This window comes from Lynx rufus, unplaced genomic scaffold, assembly GCF_022079265.1.
Source record: "Lynx rufus isolate CCGP_SWC_20201006 ecotype Redwood Valley unplaced genomic scaffold, mLynRuf1.p SCAF_2, whole genome shotgun sequence".
Lineage (NCBI taxonomy): Eukaryota > Metazoa > Chordata > Mammalia > Carnivora > Felidae > Lynx > Lynx rufus.
In genome coordinates this window covers 13,558,868-13,577,877 of record NW_025814834.1, presented here as the reverse complement: position 1 = coordinate 13,577,877, position 19,010 = coordinate 13,558,868, and the positions used below count along the sequence as shown (strand labels likewise).

The 19,010-nt window shown below is 40.7% G+C and overlaps 1 protein-coding gene and 1 long non-coding RNA gene across 6 annotated transcripts in view; one reads left to right on the top strand and one right to left on the bottom strand.

Moving 5' to 3' along the window:
- DOCK10 (dedicator of cytokinesis 10) overlaps window positions 1-19,010 on the bottom strand; it is a 271,137-nt gene that overhangs the window by 156,170 nt on the left and 95,957 nt on the right. For 3 of the 5 annotated variants that reach the window (XM_047082994.1, XM_047082996.1, XM_047082995.1), the window contains exon 1: window positions 14,229-14,456. The exons of the other annotated variants lie outside the window; for them this stretch is intronic. In XM_047082994.1, coding sequence (XP_046938950.1) covers window positions 14,229-14,453 — 225 coding nt within the window. In that variant the 5' untranslated portion in view covers window positions 14,454-14,456. Of the gene's footprint in view, window positions 1-14,228; window positions 14,457-19,010 lie in introns of those variants that run through there. 5 annotated transcript variants of the gene reach the window in all.
- Window positions 14,735-17,499, top strand: LOC124514751 (uncharacterized). The gene is made up of 2 exons (XR_006962656.1): window positions 14,735-14,816; window positions 16,008-17,499. It is a non-coding gene; the product is annotated as an uncharacterized LOC124514751 (long non-coding RNA).

Here is a 19,010-nt window from a genome sequence, read left to right as displayed (position 1 = left end):
GCTTAAGTAAACTGAGGATGATGCAAGGTGAATATTCTCTCTGGAAGGGTCTTCAAGTAAGATCACCAGATTTAGCAAATAAAAACACAGGACTCCCTGTAATATTTGGAGAAAAGATGGTTAGTCGTCTGACACAACCTCTTTAGTGAAAGACCTGTGTGAAATGTTCACTGTTTTGAAGCAGAAGACACAGAGACGTTATGGGGTGATTTGGGTAATTAAAAAAAAACCCAAAGAACCCCAAAAAGCTCCTTCTAGAATTTCTGCCTTTTGACATGATTATTCTATGTAGACTTATTTTAAGTTCCATCTCCCTAGTTTCCCAGGCCAAGGTTAAGCCCAAGAATCACAAATGGATAGCTCAAGAGGCACATGCTGGCTCCAGATGTTAGATCTGGCCTTATTTTAGTTTATTTTTAGTTGGCTTCGAACGTCTTCAAGTAGCCGCAATTCACTCCAGTTCAGCTAGAGACCTCAGTGCTCCTCACCTATTACCGCTTACCCTGTAATGTCACACGTTGCATTACCAACTGCTCCCTCAGGCCTTCAAGTCTGAGACACATGGCTGATTTGGGAACCTCTTTTTTTTTCTCCTTCTTTTAATATTGTGTTTATGCATGAAATGTGTAGCAAGTGAACCACCGATTTGGTTGGTTATGTCCCCTTCTGTCACTGGATCTCCAGCTTAAGCGTGCTGACGCCTTTCAGTGCTCATATACCAACAGCCTGTGATGTGGCTACTAATACTTTCTCTCTGCTCCCGTTCCTCACATAGACATGAACAAGACTGTGAGAGTGTGGCTTTGTGCGTGTTGCAATTTATGGGTTTAAAAGCAAATGGCATAAGATGTTTTCGGAGGCTTTTACAATCCTGTTCTCACCATCCTTTTAATTTTATCTCCCTTAGTTGCAAACTTGAGCATTAATAAACAAGCTGGAGACAAGAAGACCATCAAAGAAGATGTCTCCCTAGGGGCCCACACTCCACCTAGAATTAGCCCCACCTAAATGAGTACAATGGGAAAATCAGAGCTCACAAGTCACAGGGTATTAATAAAACCATAGAAAGACGAAATCCCAAACTTCCCTTGAGGTACCCAATAAAAGGCGTAGCCTGCAAACATCTGTTGGCAGGTATATTTTTATTAATGCATTTCAGGCTGTGGTATGTCAGCCAATCAATGAATGACATTTCTCAAGCCTTTCCTGTTGAAATGTTGCACTGAAGTTATTTTGAGGTTATTTGGGGGCTGCGAAACCCAACAGAGCTGCTTCAAATAATGCATTCCCTTCGTTACTTCCGGGGGATATATTAGGAAAGCTCTGTCTTTCCAGGGAATGTGTCAGTCAATGGGCAGCATTCGAGACATCCAGTGTTTCTTAATTTTGTGGATATGAGGTCTAAAAATGAAAATAACAATGATATATTCCGTAGCACCTAGGGCTTGGGATTTGCTGACGCTTGGCATGAATGCTTTACGCATCTGCGATGGTCAGGATCCAGGTCATGGGACCACAGTTTTCTCTGGAGCAAGACAGCTGTCTGTTCAGTGTTATGGTCAAAGAGACAGATGTATTTGAGGACGGTGGAATCAGTTAATTTCTCACTACTGCTCCTTGCAGAGACGTTGAGTGCAAATGAGAACTGAGTAGCATTGATTTATAGCTTTAGAACAGTTGGGTTGTCCCTCCTGAATTTAATGTGCCTCCTTCTTTTGGAAATGCACCAACTGGGCTAAGGCATGTGCCAAGATTGCCCTGAATTGGATTGGATTTTTATAGTGCTTTTTACTCTTACTCTCTCTCAAATGACTAATGAATTTCATTAGCTGTTCTACAATCGCTCCAGGCATGGGAAAAGGCACCCATCAGTATCTGTTATTATGCAACAGGGCTGGTGTTATGCCACAGTGGTAATAGGCCCTGTTCTTCTCCTACGTATTGAGAGATTTGTTTGATCTACTTCCCCAAATCCACAGCTCGCCTCCAATTCAACTTCACTGCAGAAGAACGGGCTCCTGTCGCAAACACAAATGCTCTCTTTTCCTCTTCTTATTCCACCAGTTCTCATGGAATGCCAACACGGTATCTAAGCCTTGGAGTTGGTAAACCTGCCATCTTAGTAATAGCCAAGGCTGTCAAGAGCCGTTTAATTTGCTTGGAAAGCAGACTGGCCGTGCCTTAGTTAAAGATGCAAATTTCAAGAGCACAGTACACTGTTGCAAGGATCTGAATTAATTTTGTAATTATAATTCAAAATTACATGGGCGAAGAATGACACCGAAGACCTAAGCATTTGAAGCATGCAACAATGAAAAGTTAAATGACTAAGTTACCAACCTAGCCTTTTCTCCAGAAGTACAATCTAACTAAGAAACAACCTAGACTAGCCAGCCTTGTTTTACAGAGTCCAAAGCAAAAGGTAGAGTGTGATTACAGGTGTTCTATGCTGAGATGAGCAGAGAGGGTAACATGCACTCTGGAACCAGAATTCCTGGGGTTCTGTCTGGAATTCTGCTTATGGGTATGCAATGTCGGGCATGTTAATTACAATCTCTGTGCTGTGCAGTGAAGGAAACAATCCGTAAAACTACAAGGCAACTGGCAGTATGGGAGAAGATATTTTCATATGACATATCAGATAAAGGGTTAGTCTCCAAAATCTATAAAGAACTTACCAAACTCAACACCCCAAAACCAACTAATCCAGTGAAGAAATGGGCAAAAGACACGAATAGACATTTTTCCAAAGAAGACAACCAGATGGCTAACAGACATTTGAACAGATGCTCAACATCACTCATCATGAGGGAAATATAAATCAAAACCAGGATGAGTTACCACCTCACACCTGTCAGAATGGCTAAAATTAACAACCCAGGAGACAATGGATGTTGGTGAGGATGTGGAGAAAGGGGAACCCTGTACACTGCTGGTGGGAATGCAAACTGGTGCAGCCACTCTGGAAAACAGTGTGGAGGTACCTCAAAAAACTAAAAATAGAACTCCCCTGTGACCCAGTAATTGCACTACTAGGTATTTATCCAAAGGATACAAAAATGCTGATTCGAAGGGGCACATGCCCCAAAGTTTATAGCAGCACTGTCGACAATAGCCAAATTATGGAAAGAGTCCAGATGTCCATCAACTGATGAATGGATAAAGAAAATATGGTACACACACACACACACACACACACACACACACACACAGTGGAGTACGACTAGGCAATCAAAAAGAACAAAATCTTGCCATTTGCAACAATGTGGGTAGAACTAGAGTGTATTATACTAAGTGAAATGAGTCAGTCAGAGAAACAAATATCATATGATTTCACTCATCTGTGGAATTTAAGAAACAAAACAAATGAACACAGGGGAAGGGAAGGAAAAATAAGATAAAAACAAAGGGAGGCAAACCATAAGAGACTCTTAAGTACAGAGCAAACTGAGGGCTACTGGAGGGATGTTGGGTGGGGCGATGGGCTAAATGGGTGATGGGCATTAGGGAGGGCACTTGGGATAAGCACTGGGAGTTATATGAGTCATGACTCATTATTACACTATATGTTAACTAACTTGGATTTAAAAAAAAAGAATCTCTGTACCTTAGTTTATAAACTGCAAAATGGATATCTTAGTAGGAACTACACTGTAGGATTAAATGAGGTAATATAGTTATGCTTTTAGAATAGCACCACACCCACAGTACTAATTACATAAGTGTGAAGTAGATAAAGTCTGTGAGTTTACATTTTCACTAGTCATGAATTTAAAGCACTTGCCTTGTAAATTGAATGTGTACAGAGAGCAAATAGGAGGCATTCAGTAAATATCTGTTGAGTAAATAAGTTTATATCTTTTCACCCAGGAATTTCTGTTTTTGAGACTATGTTTTTAAGAAATAACTCCACATATAAGCCAAGATTTATAAAACGGTGTCTTTGCAATATTATCTTCGTAACAGCATAGAAAATATATTCACCTTAATCCAGGAGGGATAAGAAAGGAAGGCAGGATGATGGAGGCTATATCCCCAAAGTGAAGACACTGGAGCTGTTGCTCAGAAACAACGATTGATATTTTTCAGACTTGTGTGCAGTGGAGAGAGGCTTACTGCTCTAATGGGCTTGGGGAAGGACACTGGAAATAGGATGTGGGTTAAAACACACTAATGAATGATTGTGCAATATCTGCCACGGTTTCCTCCTTGTAACTCTTCAATTCTTCAGTAAGGATAGTAACAATGTTTTGCATATGATTGGCTTTTGCCGGGGGTGGGGGGGGGGGTGGTGGGGAATAGGAAGGTGGGGTCCGTGATCAAGATGTCCAAGATGGCGAGATTTGCTGCAAAAGGAGAGACGATTGTTCAAGATGCATGCATATTACAATACGAAAGTTTGAATCCAAAATATTTAGACCTCTAAGGGATAGTAAGGCCTGAAGGACAAGGCCAGCTAAAAATGGGTGATGGGTATTGAGGAAGGCACCTTTTGGGATGAGCACTGGGTGTTGTATGGAAACCAATTTGACAATAAATTTCATATATTGAAAAAAAAATAAACATTTAGAAAATAAATAAATAAAAATGGGAAACAGTAAATCATTGAGGATAAGGAGTTATAATGAAATTATGGCACATCCATTCTAGGAAACAATACATGCTCATTTCAACTGAGTTTTTGGAAGTTTGTAATAACAAGCAAAATCGCTTATGTATTATTGTTAAATAAAAATGAGAATAAATATTGCACACCAGAATTTAAATGTATTAATTATTGTTTATTTTATTATTTTTTTCAAAAGTGCTTAAATGGTCTATTCTAAGTGCTTTGAAGATACAATCTTAAATTTTGTTTCCCTCATTCATTTTATTTTTCATGGAATTCTGCCTGTTTCTTTTTAATTTTTGTTTCAATTCTAGGTAGTTAACATACAGAGCAGTATTGGTTTCAGGAGTAGAGAGGAATTAAATTTAAACTTCATTTTAATCTGCATAAGATCTAAAAAATTTAAAGAAAGCAGATTAGAGATACAGATCTATATATGATCAGTTATTATATTGGGATGGGTTATGACATTTGGGTATTTGCTATTTTGATTTCTCACATTTTCCAAATTTTCTACAATGAACGTGTATTTCTTTCATCATGGTGAAAAAATGAACTTGGTCTTTCTTTTTTTTTTATTTTTTTTAAAGTTTTTTTTTTTTCAACGTTTATTTATTTTTGGGACAGAGAGAGACAGAGCATGAACGGGGGAGGGGCAGAGAGAGAGGGAGACACAGAACCGGAAACAGGCTCCAGGCTCTGAGCCATCAGCCCAGAGCCCGACGCGGGGCTCAAACTCACGGACCGCGAGATCGCGACCTGGCTGAAGTTGGACGCTTAACCGACTGCGCCACCCAGGCGCCCCCTGAACTTGGTCTTTCAAAGCTACCATGCCTTCATGGAAACACTGGGGAATTGTTTGATTTTAAAACTGTTGGGTCGCCTGGGTGGCGCAGTCGGTTGAGCGTCCGACTTCAGCCAGGTCACGATCTCGCTGTTCGGGAGTTCGAGCCCCGCGTCAGGCTCTGGGCTGATGGCTCAGAGCCTGGAGCCTGTTTCCGATTCTGTGTCTCTCTCTCTCTCTGCCCCTCCCCCGTTCATGCTCTGTCTCTCTCTGTCCCAAAAAAATAAACGTTGAAAAAAAAAAATAAAATTTAAAACTGTTTACCCTTTGAAGACATACCAGAGAGAAAACCTCAAAAATCGTAGCAGGAACTTTGCATGGAGGTTCAACCAGTAACAGCCTCAAGTAACTAAAAAAAAAACGACATATAAAAACACTGGGGAAAGAGGACTGTGGAAAATACTTACAGATTATGTATGTGGTCCTAGAATCTACCATCAGCAAAAAAGGAGAACAATTAGCAATGTATTAATGAAAAGTATTTTGAGCTCTGGAGGGAACCACAGACATCTGTTAAGTTCCTTAAACACCTCTGTGCATTGGTCATTATGGCAAATGATGAGAAGTCAGAATCTGTAGTTGGAGGACCACAGGCTTTTTTCTACCAGCTGTGTAACTGGGACAAGGTACTTACGTTGAGACTGCGTGAGGCTGATTTAAAGGAGTCAAAGGGCGACTTCCTGCTTACAGCAGTGTTATTATAAGGATCAAGGACATGAAGTATGAGAGGGTATTAAGCGAACGACCGAATGCCAGACAAATATAGATCTGTCTTTGAAAAGCACTGAAATTACCCTACATGTTTTACCCAAAAGCATATACCAAAACCAAGTCAATCCAACCAATTAAATCCATTACACTAAATTCCTCATGTACCCAGAAACTATGGTACATGCTTCTGTATTTATTATCTAAATTTCCTTAAAAAAAAAAAAACTTAATAGCTAGCTATTCTGTGGAAGCAAAAGAACGAATAACATAAGGAAAACACTGACATCTTTTTTAAAAAGGGCAGCATCTACACTGTGAATTGCCTGAATCAAGTCAGGCTGCTGTACCCTGCAAAGAAAAAAGGAAGGAAATCTACCTAATCGAGTACGTCAGCAAATGAAAGTGACTAAGAAATTCTGCCTCAAATCCTACCTTGAGAAACAGCCTAGAAAACATTTTTATGTATTTATACTTCTGAACTAAAAAAAAAAAGATTAAATTTAAGATAACTTTAGTATTAAACTCATACCTAGAGACAATCAAGTTGGAGATATAGGATGTCTTTCTGTAGGTCTCACCTACATTCATGCAGGTCAAGTTTATCAGTACTGGAAGTAAACAAGATCGCTAAGACCTAATCAGGGAAAGTGGTTAATGGGATTTAGGATCCTTCATTTTGGGAGGTCACAGATTTGTGTTCTAAATTTCAAGTGTAATTAGGGAGCCAAGACTCGCTACTCACCGTTGAGGTCACTCTAGTTTGTTGATCTGAACTAGTTTCCCGTGGTTCTCCTTTTCAGAAAAATCTGATCTTTCCAGGAAACATTATTATGAAAAAAAGATTTTCCCCCTACCTTGGAGAACCTTTATAATCTTTCTGTGACACACTTGCCCTCCGTGATGCTAGTTGGGACTTTCTTAATCTTCCCCAATCAGCCTTGTCCTTGCCAGATATCTGAACATTTATTCTAATTTGAATATTCATACCAGAATTAATTGATAGCTGAGTGTCTTCTTCACCTTACAAAACCATTCATTTTGGCTAATGATCCAGGAAAACAAACAAATAAAAATTGATATTTACTTCAGGACCAATATAGTAGGCATGAGATGCCAATTATTTAAACATCCTCTTCACATCTTGGCATACAGACAAACAAATAACTGACATTGAGGATCCACAGGGTTTTTAAAGAAACCCTAAAAAGAATTCCAATCTCAAGATCTCCAAGACAAATTAGAAGCAACACAGCTGTTAACTAATTTAAGCATTATCCAGATAACTGATTAAATTTCTTAGAGGAAATAAAAATACAAATGACACATGGATTCTTTAGACCTTAACTTAATCCAGGACCCTTTGGCCTTCGTACAACTGGAATGGAACCAACTTCCACACTATTTGTGTTTAAAATAAATGACAGAATTGGAAAGAACCCATACAGCTGTATCCATGGCCACAGCTGTCAGCCTGTGGTCGTGTGACAGATTTAATTCAGCCTTTCATCAAAGGGAGTTTCACTGGACAACCTCTCAAATGTTTGAGCTTCAGAAAACAAGACTAGCTTTTCTTACCAAAAAGGAAATGATTAAGTAAGGAATAAGCCATCTTATGCTGACCCTTTAACCTCCGCTCTGCCTTGAAGTACACAGTTTCATGAGAATGGAAAAACACTAGCTAAATCAAAGTTAAGAATTGTACAGCTGGGCAAGCTCAGATTAAGCTGAATTTGGAAATGGTTCCCTTGGTAACAAAAACGGACACAGATCTCAGAAGAAATCAACCAGTAGTAACTCTTTAAATGTCTCGGTCCATTTTAGTGAAACGAAGCAGGTTAAAGTTGGTAAATTATAAAGTCCTTTGCAAATATAAAGGAAGGTAAGTCATCATATTTAACAGAAACATCACAGTTCGAAAAATCAGAATATTCCATTTTGTTAACTCTTAATGTTATTAGGAAAACCGAGGACACAAATGAGATTTATAGGAACTATGATTTAAGGTGTACTTTCAAACTGAAACCAGACCTTTACAGGCTTATTTTCTTTTTAAGGAAATTTGACCAGATATACCTCTTAGCAGCACATCAAAATTCACACAGCTTTGTATAACAAATGATAATAAAAAAATAAGAGTGTTTGCTTCTCCATCTAACACGGGGGCTTGTAAAGAAGTAGAAAAGATCCAAAAAGATCTAAATCAAATTTAATTACATGTCTCATTTAGTTTTCTAGAAACACTTGAAAGATAATAAATATGATTAAAAATACATCACAACCCAATTACAAGTCTGCCTGATACCAGAGAAATTAATGCCTTAGAGCCAACTGCTGGGAATTTTAGATTAATTCACATGAAATCTGTCATGAAGGCTTCCACTGGCTTAAACTCTGACACTATTCTAGAACGTTAACAGCCACACAAATGAACTTTTGGCTTGAGTACGAGGAGTGTGTGTGTGTGTGTGTGTGTGTGTGTGTGTGCATATATACATAAACACATACATGCCACACACACATACAAGAATGTAAATGGTTTTGTCAACAACATGCATCTTATATTTTCAATAGATCTCTCCAATAATGACAGTCAGCTCCTTCTTTTATTTCTTTCCTTACTTTTGGCTACTTGAGATTGAATATGCATCGTGGGCATTTGTTGTTTTTTGGCCCAGACGACACCTGCCCTGATTTCTTTTTTGTACTAGCATTTTATTTCCCTCTGTGGACTTCTCTCCCCACCCCTATTAGGAACAGTCTTGGTGAGTCTCAATGTTTGGAACTGAAGGTCAGTCGTGTGGGATCCTGGCATCTCTCCACTCAAGATTCAGAGTTCTAGAGGGAAGTGCTGAATGGGCCTCGCTAGGGTCATATGCCCTATCACCCGGGACCGTGAGAGTATTTAACACTTTCTCTCACTGAACATCCCTATAAAGCCTAGAAGAGATCATCACTGCTTTTTTGAACAGATGCAGAAACTTGGATTCTGAGGACTTGGGTCAGCAGGCTGACTGATGAACTGGAATTGCAACCCAGCTCAGTGTCAAAACCTATGGTTCTCTCTACGCCACCAGTCACAGTGCTGCAGGAAGAGGAAACACAATAGCTTCCCCCTCTGCCCCCCCTCTCTCGGAGGGAGGCTGCTGAAATACAGCTATAGTTTTGAGTATGATTCCTGCTCCCTTTGTGAGCTGCGACAAGGTGAAGTCACTGGGCACCTTAGGGAAGAGGACAGAAAAATATTTACAAGAGGGTAAGGAGGATGGAGAATAGGAAATGAAAGGCATATTAAGGCAGTGTATAGAGAATGCTAGCTAATATTTGTGTCACAAATCCAACGGAAATTGCCACTAATTGAGAGAATCTCCAGATTCCAAAAGTTTTGGGCCACAACCACCATCTGGGGAATAAAAAGATCTGTTGGGATCATGGCACTACTTTCTGCCCATTGTGCCCTACTCCCTCCCGGAAAAATGGTCCACCTCCTGCTCAGAGGTAATAAAGGGTGTCATCATGGAATTGACTCTGCCAGGTTGGCATCTCTTCTCTACTTGGTCTCCTCCCCTTCTCTTGACAGTCAGTCTTGAGGAAACTATGCTCATTCTTGCTTAAGTGGAAGGTACCTTTCCTGAGTCCTTTTGGAAGCGTCTTCTCTGCAGCTACCTGGCTACGTACACCCTGTTGCTACAGCCACACTCAGAGTCCCCTGCCTAGACTGTTGGGTTAAATCAAGTTTCAATTTATACTTCTCTATTTCCATGGCCTGGATTGAATTCAGATCCCCCCCACCCATTACTCCAGCTTTTTTGCTTTCTTCAACCATCCATTTATAGCTCTTAGCCCTACTTTCCATTGTTTGAACCCGGATTCAGTCCTATTTCATTGTTTGTTACCCTCGCGCATAATCCTGGGACCCTTGCCTGTGCTTCCTTTCAGCTAATTGGCTCATTATGAAATAGCTCAAACAGGTAATTGTGAATGTCTGTATGGAACAAGGAGTAGCGGTAAGAAGGAGGTACAGATGACCAGGGAGAAAGGCTGTTCACATAAACATGGAAAAATAGATTAAAAATGCACTTAAAAGACTATATATATATAGCACAATACATTATATAAAAATGATGTATGTGAGAGATATGTTAAAGATGTTCAGATTAGATTATCTTTCTACAGCTTTCAATTTTTTAAATATTTGTTTATTTTTGAGAGAGAGAGAGAGAGACAGAGAGAGAGAGAGAGAAACATGAGCAGGGGAGGAGCAGAGAGAGGGAGACAGAATCCGAAACAGGCTCCAAGCTCTGAGCTGTCAACACAGAGCCCAAAGCAGGGCTAGAACTCATGAACCACAAGATCATGATCATGACCTGAGCTGAAGTCAGACGCTTAACCGACTGAGCCACCCAGGTGCCCCAACAGTTTTCAATTTTTTATTGAAGTGCTAATAGGCTATTATGAAAGAGGAGAGCAAGGATTTTCATATGTATCCAAAGTTCTCCAAATAGTCTCAAATCCTGTCGATTCATGACCCACAAACCAGTAATAACTTAAAAATAACAACACACATTTATTTAAATGAATTTTTCATTTTTTTTCCCTGACTTTGCAGATGATTGATATACTAATTCAACTTAATCGTGTATTTAATCTTTCCAAATTAGGACATGTGATTTAGGGAGGAAGTGATCTTTTTATTGACTTCCGATGTACCAGAGATCACATCGAATGATTTGGTTAAAAAAATAAATAAATAAAAATAGAAAGCCAGTTTAAAAAAAACATCTACAGAGTACCATACACACTAGAAAAATCAACAGAAGTAGCTCTACTTGACAATCTAACAAAGAGGTTTCATTTTCCTTGAACTTCTCTCATAATGCAGTTGCTCTCATACAGTATATTGACTGTGACAAGTGGATTAAAATATGTGACGCCATCTCTTAGCCAGTTCACTTGAAAACAGGATTAATGAGGGAAACTTCCAAAACAATTAAAAATTCCAACAGAGTTAGATAAACAGCTTCAAACAGCATCTGAAGAAAACAAAATAAACACAACTGTCGGTCTGTGTCCTGAGAGTACCAAGTCTGGGTTGTACGCGTTTTAGGAAGTCACAGTGTTCTGGTGAAGTATTCTAGATTACTGTGAAATGAAACCATTTCTAAATCTGCCTTAGAGCAGGAAAAGGTTTGTGGCATTCGAAATCTACATGACCATTATAAAAACAGATAACCTATCAAAATTATCCAGAGCAGTCATTATTTCTCCTTTCACTACGAGTATATCCAAAAAATTCAAAAGGAAGTTTTTTTTTTTTTTAATTCTCTGAGATAACCTCAGGCCATGTCTTCACGTGTTGGGCCTTTTGTCACTTGAATTGCTTCTTCCTTATCACCTATCAAAACTGTCTCTGAAGCTTGTCTAGAGATACTGGCTTAGCTTCTAGAAAGCTTAGATAATCATGCTGTGGAAAGTCCAATGTGGCTTTGTGTGCATTAGTGCACGGGTGGGGAAAAAAAAACACAAGACGTTTCTAAGGCAGGGTCCACCAACGCATAGAGCGATCTGGGACCCCTGAATGCCCATCTTGTCTACTGAGTGACTCTGTCACCTTTCACCTTTGTGCAAGGCTCCCAGGAGGAAGGAGTCACCTATATAGTCCAGTGGCTTCAAGACACAGTCACTGAAAAGGCATTCTCACTACGATTATAATCCCTCTTCCCTTGCCCTTGGAAATGGAAGTACTTTACTTGGTTTTCTTAATACGACAGACGTGACGCGGTTACTCCCCACTTTTGACGGTGTTCACATCAAGTTCAGGAGGCACATGGTCAAACTGAAATCCAATAAGCAATCTTACGATAGACAGGTATTGTGACGAACATCTTGGGGCAGAGTAAACCGAGGTTCAGAGTAATTTCTGTAATCTAGTCAAGGTCCTACGGAGAGTAGGTGAGACGGTCGGACAGAATGACCCCCTATCTAATCACGTGCTTCACTTCTTTGGATTCTTTTTTCCAAAAATAAAAACCACATCTGGGAATGAGACTTTAAGGATGGATTGAGAAACACCCCAGTCGACAGAAGAGACACTCTGCAAAAGGAGATAGCCTATCTCAGGAAGACCAAGGCTGGTGGCGGTAGCCAGCAGGAAGTCCCCAGTGCCTTCCACTGAAGAAAGCTAATCACTGTATGAATGATCTTAATTAAATGTGAATGCACAGCTACTAACCGCTGTGGGAGAACTCTGTCCTTACAGGCTGCTTTTCCCATAGTGCTTAGTAGCAATGCCTTCAAATTCAATTAAGATAATTCCTAGAGTGATTAGCTTCATTATACCGTAAGACCCTGGGGACTGTCCTGTTGCCAAGCTGTATGGGTGGTCTGCGTGAGATAGACATGTTCTTCTCCAGTATGTCATCTCCTAGCGGTCACAGGAAGTCACCCTCACAGTGGCATCGTCCACGGAACTTCTGAATTCCACCGAGCGAAAGGCAACGGGGAAAGTATAGTTTTTGGACTGTTCTAAAGGTTAAACGAATCGCAAACCAAACAAGCTTTTCAAACACGTATCCTCTTTCACAGGCTAAAAGTAAAAAACTGATGATGTTTACTGGGGGGCCAGTAGACAAGACACAGCTGGGGACCCTCATGGGCCCCATGGTGACCCAGAGGTTGGGTTCAGGACTCTGCACATTCCACTTATGAAACACTGGGTAGAGAGATATGGGAACAAGGTGGAAAGGCTCATTTGCCCGTGTTTCTCAACGGGAGACATGCACTACAGAGACACAGAGACAGAAACCGATCGAACAACAACACGTCGCCAATGCTATGAGCCAGACCTCTGATAAATGCTATTCATGTTAAATGACTACCAAATAGATGGTAAATATAAAGAGAACCACTATTACTGGAGACATATTTGGCACCTGATTTGGGCCTATCAAGGGTTAGGTAGTTTTGATTATTCATATGCATTAAATGACTATTCATAAATAATCGTTACATCATCACCTATGTAATGTTTTTTAAAGCTGCTCTGTTTCTAGATTAAAGACGATGATATGAACAAAAAAGATTTTTACCCCTAGAGCAGGGGTTCTCAACCAGGACGATCACCCTCCTTGCCCAAGGGGATATCTGACAATGCCTGGACACATTTTTGATTGTCACAATTGAGGAGTGTTTGCAACCAGTGGGTAGAGAATAGGGATGTCGTTAACCATCATCTCACAATGCCCAGGGAAGCCTGGAACAAGAAAGAAATCTCGGATCCAAGAAGGCAATAGGGGCGAGGTTGAGAACCCTTACCCTGAAGAAAGCAAGCAAACCCTGAACTACTTTGTAAAAGAACATTCTGTAAAAACAGCTGCCTGGTCATGTGCTGTGGCCGTTTATCATACAAAGTGGGCCTTCCGCGTTCCATGTGGGTCACAGATGCACTCCAGCAACAGGCTCTGACATTCAACTGCAGTAGCTCTTACAGATAGAAATCTAGAATTCCATAATAAGTACACATTTCCAGAGCACTCATTTTCTTTGCAAACAATAATCAGGCAGAAACATTTTTAGCCATAAACAAACCCAACTGTTTTAACCCTTGAAACCTATTAGTTTTTTTTTTTTTTTACTTTCTTACTTGGCTCATTTAATCAAATATTTATTTATACTTTCTTTCATAATTTGGACTGTTCTCAGGATTTTAAAACAAATGAGTGATATGTGATCAAAATAGAGCAGTAATTTAAAAAAAACCCACAATTCCACACAAGTCATTGGTCAAAGTCTTAATGGAGGTCATTGTAGGCTTTTCCTTAAAAATGAAAATATTCTAGTAATTGTTTAGCCATTTCAATCCTCTCTCCATATGTTTTAAAACAATGATACAAGTAATTCAAAAATAATGATGTAAGTAAAAGAGGATATTCATGAGCCAAAGAGAATATTCTGTTCTGTCTGGGACCTTGCCCACAGCCTATGTTAGAACACCACCCCAGGACCGATCTCTCCTTTTTAAGTATTGAAGAAAAGACGAAAAACAAACACTGAGATGTGGATACCTACAGAGGTAAATCTGTGGATTTCTTCTTGATTTATTCTCCTCACTGTTCGTCTCTTCTTCCGAAATTCACTGGCCTCCCGTTTAAAGACCTTTCCTCGGAAGCTCATTGTATCCTGTTCCTCGAGTCGTGAAATATTTAACAATACCAATTTCGTTAAACACCTTCCTTCTGAAGCTTCACCAGGCCGAACAAATCCTCCTTCTCTGGTAAAACGGGAAATGCTCATGCTACACTAACAGAACTCAACAGAAAGGAAAAGAAAACCAAGTTACCGCTTCCTGTAACTACCAGCTGTTGAGTTAAGTAAGCTTTTGTGCATATATTCTCCCTAATCACCTTGTCTAAAGTAAGACAATAACATAAAGATGGCTTTGGACATTTAAGAGAATTGCTCATACCCAAACAAACCATATGATGTAAAAATCAACTGTGGAACCAAATCAAGATTGGATCAAAGAGCTGATTGACTGTAGGCACCCACGTCTGCTACCTAAACAGCCACCGAACTTCATCATCCTGGCTAGATCCCGAAGGTAAACTGTCATAATATACCTAGGATCTGAGAAGTCTGTTTCAAGCAGTTGCTCAGGTAAGTGTAGCTTAAGTTAGTGGTCTTCCAAGATGATCACTTTAGGACACATGGAGAACTTAGAATTCTACTGATATCGGTTATCTAAATAAAGAAACTGTACTTGAGGGGCGCCTGGGTGGCTCAATCGGTTAAGTGCCTGACTTCGGCACAGGTCATGATCTCACGGTCTGTGAGTTCGACGCCCCCATCGGGGTCTGTGCTGACAGCTCAGAGCCTGGAGCCTGCTTCAGGTTCTGTGTCTCCCTCTCTCTCTGCCCCACCCTCAGTTGCACTCTGTCTCTCTCTGTCTCTCAAAATGAATTGAAGGTTAAAATAAAAAAAAAAAAAGAAACTGTACTTGACTGCTATGTAATGTGATAGACATTGACGAGGATACCTTGATTCTCAGTCAGATGGTTACAAACTGTTAAAGAGTTAATTCCCTAATCTGTATTTTCTGGGGTTATTTAAAATGCAACTCTCCCTTCAAAAGCACCTGAATTCTCCTTCCTGTTTTATTCTTCTCCATGACACTTGCTAGCCTGTGACACTACCACACAATGTACTTATTTAGTTTGCTTATGATTTCTCTTCCTGCACTCGACTCTATGCTCCATGAGAGTGGAAATTTTGTCTGTTTTCTTTTTTCAATGTTTATTTATTTTTTAGAAAGAGAGACACACACATACACACACACACACACACACAGAGCACAGGTTGGGGAGGGGCAGAGAGAGAGGGAGACACAGAATCCAAAGGAGGCTCCAGGCTCTGAGCTGTCAGCACAGAGCCCGACGCGGGGCTCCAACTCAGGAGCCGTGAGATCATGACCTGAGACGAAGTCGGACGCTTAACTGACTGAGCCCCTTGTCTGTTTTCATTCACCGTATCTTCAGTGATGACAACAGAGCTCGGCATCCAGAAGTTTCTCAGTATGAAACTCTTAAGTTTAATGAAAGAATAAATGAGGGCCTCACATTTATTATGCCTAACAATGAACCTTGTCCCACACGTATATTGTGTTTTGAAATACTAGCTATTGATAAGAACAACAGAATTCGTATACATACGCAGAGACTATGGGAGTGTAGGCAAATTTTGTCTACTAGGTGCAGGAGGTAAGAAATATTTGAAGGCCATGGGACTAGGAATTAATTGATTAGACACTTGAAAGATGGGATCCGAAAAGATTTTGTTTCTTCACTGCAGGATGAGCCTACTCTCCAGTGGTGCCCACCAGTCTGATGAAACCACTGCTTGCCCGTGAGATATTATGTGGGTTATAAAGATGGTCGAAGGAATATTTCCACTGAGGTCTGCTCTCCATGACCACCAAGACAGAAGCAAGCCCTGCCAACCTTCCCAGGCGGTGAGTCCTGAGGGAGAAGCACTATGAAGAGTCGTTATGCCTGCTTTTATAACAGACAGGGTCAGTTCCAAAGGCATTTGTCAAGGGCACATCTGTGCAGAGTCCAATATGACGTGCACTGCGGATACAGATACGACACTTAACCGGGAGAGCAATTTCTTTGCAAAGGGTTCCCAGTATTCTGAGAGTTTTGAACTTTAAGAAAGAAAAATAACGAGGCTGCTGACTCACTGATACCTTTTGCTCCTGCCCTAGCCGGAAGTAGGATTCAGCCACAGACAGAAAGGGGGAGTGTTGGGGCAGCGGGAGACGACGAGCAAATACACTGTGGTTATTCTCGAGGCTTTTGTTTCCAGAGCCTTGTCTTCTCTCTCTAGTGCTCAACACGTTTAAGAGTCCAGGTGTGGGACGGCTGCCTTGCATGAGGCCACCCAGAAGTGAGTGGTCCCAGAAAAGACTCTTTTGACCATCAACTTAAAACTGTGGCTTTCTGCCCCCCACCTTTTTGTTTGTTTGTTTGTTTTGGGCACAGAGACACTGGAATAAGACATTCTCATCTGACCCTGAGAAGCCCCCCTTTTGCAAACACGGTTCTAGATTCTGTAGCGAAGGTGGTGATCTTCAGGAACACTCTCACTTAACCGGCTCGTCCAAACACCGGTGGCCTAAATAGAAGCCATCTGCTTATTTAATGAGCCTTCCTCTTTATCGCAGTTGCTTTTTTACTGACACAGGCCACTCCTTTTGCTCCAGTAATAACCGGACTTAGGTGAAGCACATACATATACCTCGGACTTGAGCAACTCATTTATCTCAACCTTGTCGTGCAGCAAACTGATAGAGAAAGAGAGATGCCGATCCTTCCTTGTCCAAGTGTGGGCACTGAGGAAGCTTCCTTAAAGAACTATGAGAAACGTAGTAAGAGATGATAAAAATAAAAAATGGGGAAGTGAACTGTATCATTACTTTAAAACTGGCTTAAGTAGGCAAACAAAGATTCCATGTAGCAGAAGCCCTTTTGATCTGTGGTCACTGAATATTTAGCAATTTCACTGTATGTCGTTAGCTCTAAACAGATTATACCATCTACGTAACTCTTCAGCAACTGTTAGATGAGCAGGCATATCATAGCACGTGGAGAATTTTCAGATTTAACTTTTTTTTTTTTTTTTTTACTTTTTTCTTTTTACGACATTATAAGAGTCCACCTCTGGGTCACCTGATTTCCTGGGGTAAGATTATGTTTCTATTTTAAGATCTGAAAATAGCATTTTACCACCCCCCTTTTTTTTATGGACCCGTTTGAGAAACTAATAAAAACTATAGACTCACTCACAGAAAGATGTAAGCACTCAGAAAATGTGCATGCATGGGGGTGTCTGGGTGGCTCCGTCAATTAAGCATCCAACTCTGGATTTCAATGCGGATCATGATCTCATTGTTCATGAGTTTGAGCCCCACACTGGGCTCTATGCTGACAGTTTGGGGCTTGCTTGGGATTCTCTCTCTCCTACTATTTCTGCCCTTCCCTTGCTCTCCCTTTCTCACTCTTTCAAAAAATAAATAAACTAAAAAAAATAAATTAAAAAAAGGAAAGGTGCATGCATGGTTGGAGGTCACAAATCTTGGAAGTCCATCCATGGACCCTCTTACCCATGGTAGTCTATATCCCTAACGCATGATTTTAGAAGGTAGGAATGTTGTCTTGTAACGAAGCATTTAATAATATTGAGCAACTCTTGTGTGACTTCCTCTCTTTCCAATATTTGCATCCAGTCTTTCCTCTATTCCTCTTCAGGCGCCACAGTTCTTTATCCTGGAGTCCCTCCCACTCCTCAACTTCTGCAAAATGAGAATGACTCATTTCTCCTCTTGCTTAGCTGTTCATTGCAGCTCCCTTATGTACTGGCAGAAGGAGGCGTTGCCGGGCCACATATGAGGTTGTCAGATAGACATAACTTGGGGTGACTGCAAAGGAGGGGAAAATCCAGTAGCACGGAGTGGGGCGTCCCACAGGATGGCACCACTGGGGACTTCCACTGGTTCAGATATGTGTTGGGTGAAAAAAAAAGGCTACCTAGTGCAAAAACAGGAATAAAGGGAAGTCAGAGGTTAGTTGGCTCAAGCACCAGGACTCACTGTCAAGCTCATCAGTAAAGCAATCTGGTACCAATTCACAATCAGAATTTATTAAGTATTACACTCAAGGAACTGCCAGCTTCATGAGAAATACAATATGCCTTTCCTAGCCCGAAGAAGCTTGAACCTGACCAAGGAGTTCGCTAGAGTTTGAAGGAATCTAGGAAAGCTTTATAGTGAAGGTAGAACCTAAGGGAGACTTTGGTTAATAGGTGGGAGAAGGGTAAAGGATCCCCCAGGAAAGAGGAATGTAGCATAAAGAAAGCATAAGACAGAATGGTTACAATCATGGGATCTGGAATCAACTTGGATTCAAATCCCACGGTCGCAGATTCGTCACTATAGACACTTCAGACAGTCATTCACTCTCTCCAAGGCTCAGTTTTCTCATCTCGTCCCTCATATACTAGGGATAGCCCAGTAACTACCTCCAAGAGTTTTGGTGGGGATAAATGATGTGACACTTAACAGGGTCAACATATTGTGTCGTACACAGTAAGCGTAACGACTACTTACTACAAATGCTATCAAGCAGGCCTAAACAGTGTGTTTAAGAAAAAAGTAGGAAGTCCATCCTGTCTACAGCCAAGGTTCAGTGGGAGAAGAGAGGTAGGAACAACTGAAAAGAGAGGCAAGGGGCCAGTTCATTGAAAGCTTTGAATGCCAAGATCAGGAAGTTCCCGTTGTATCCAGAAAGCCATGGG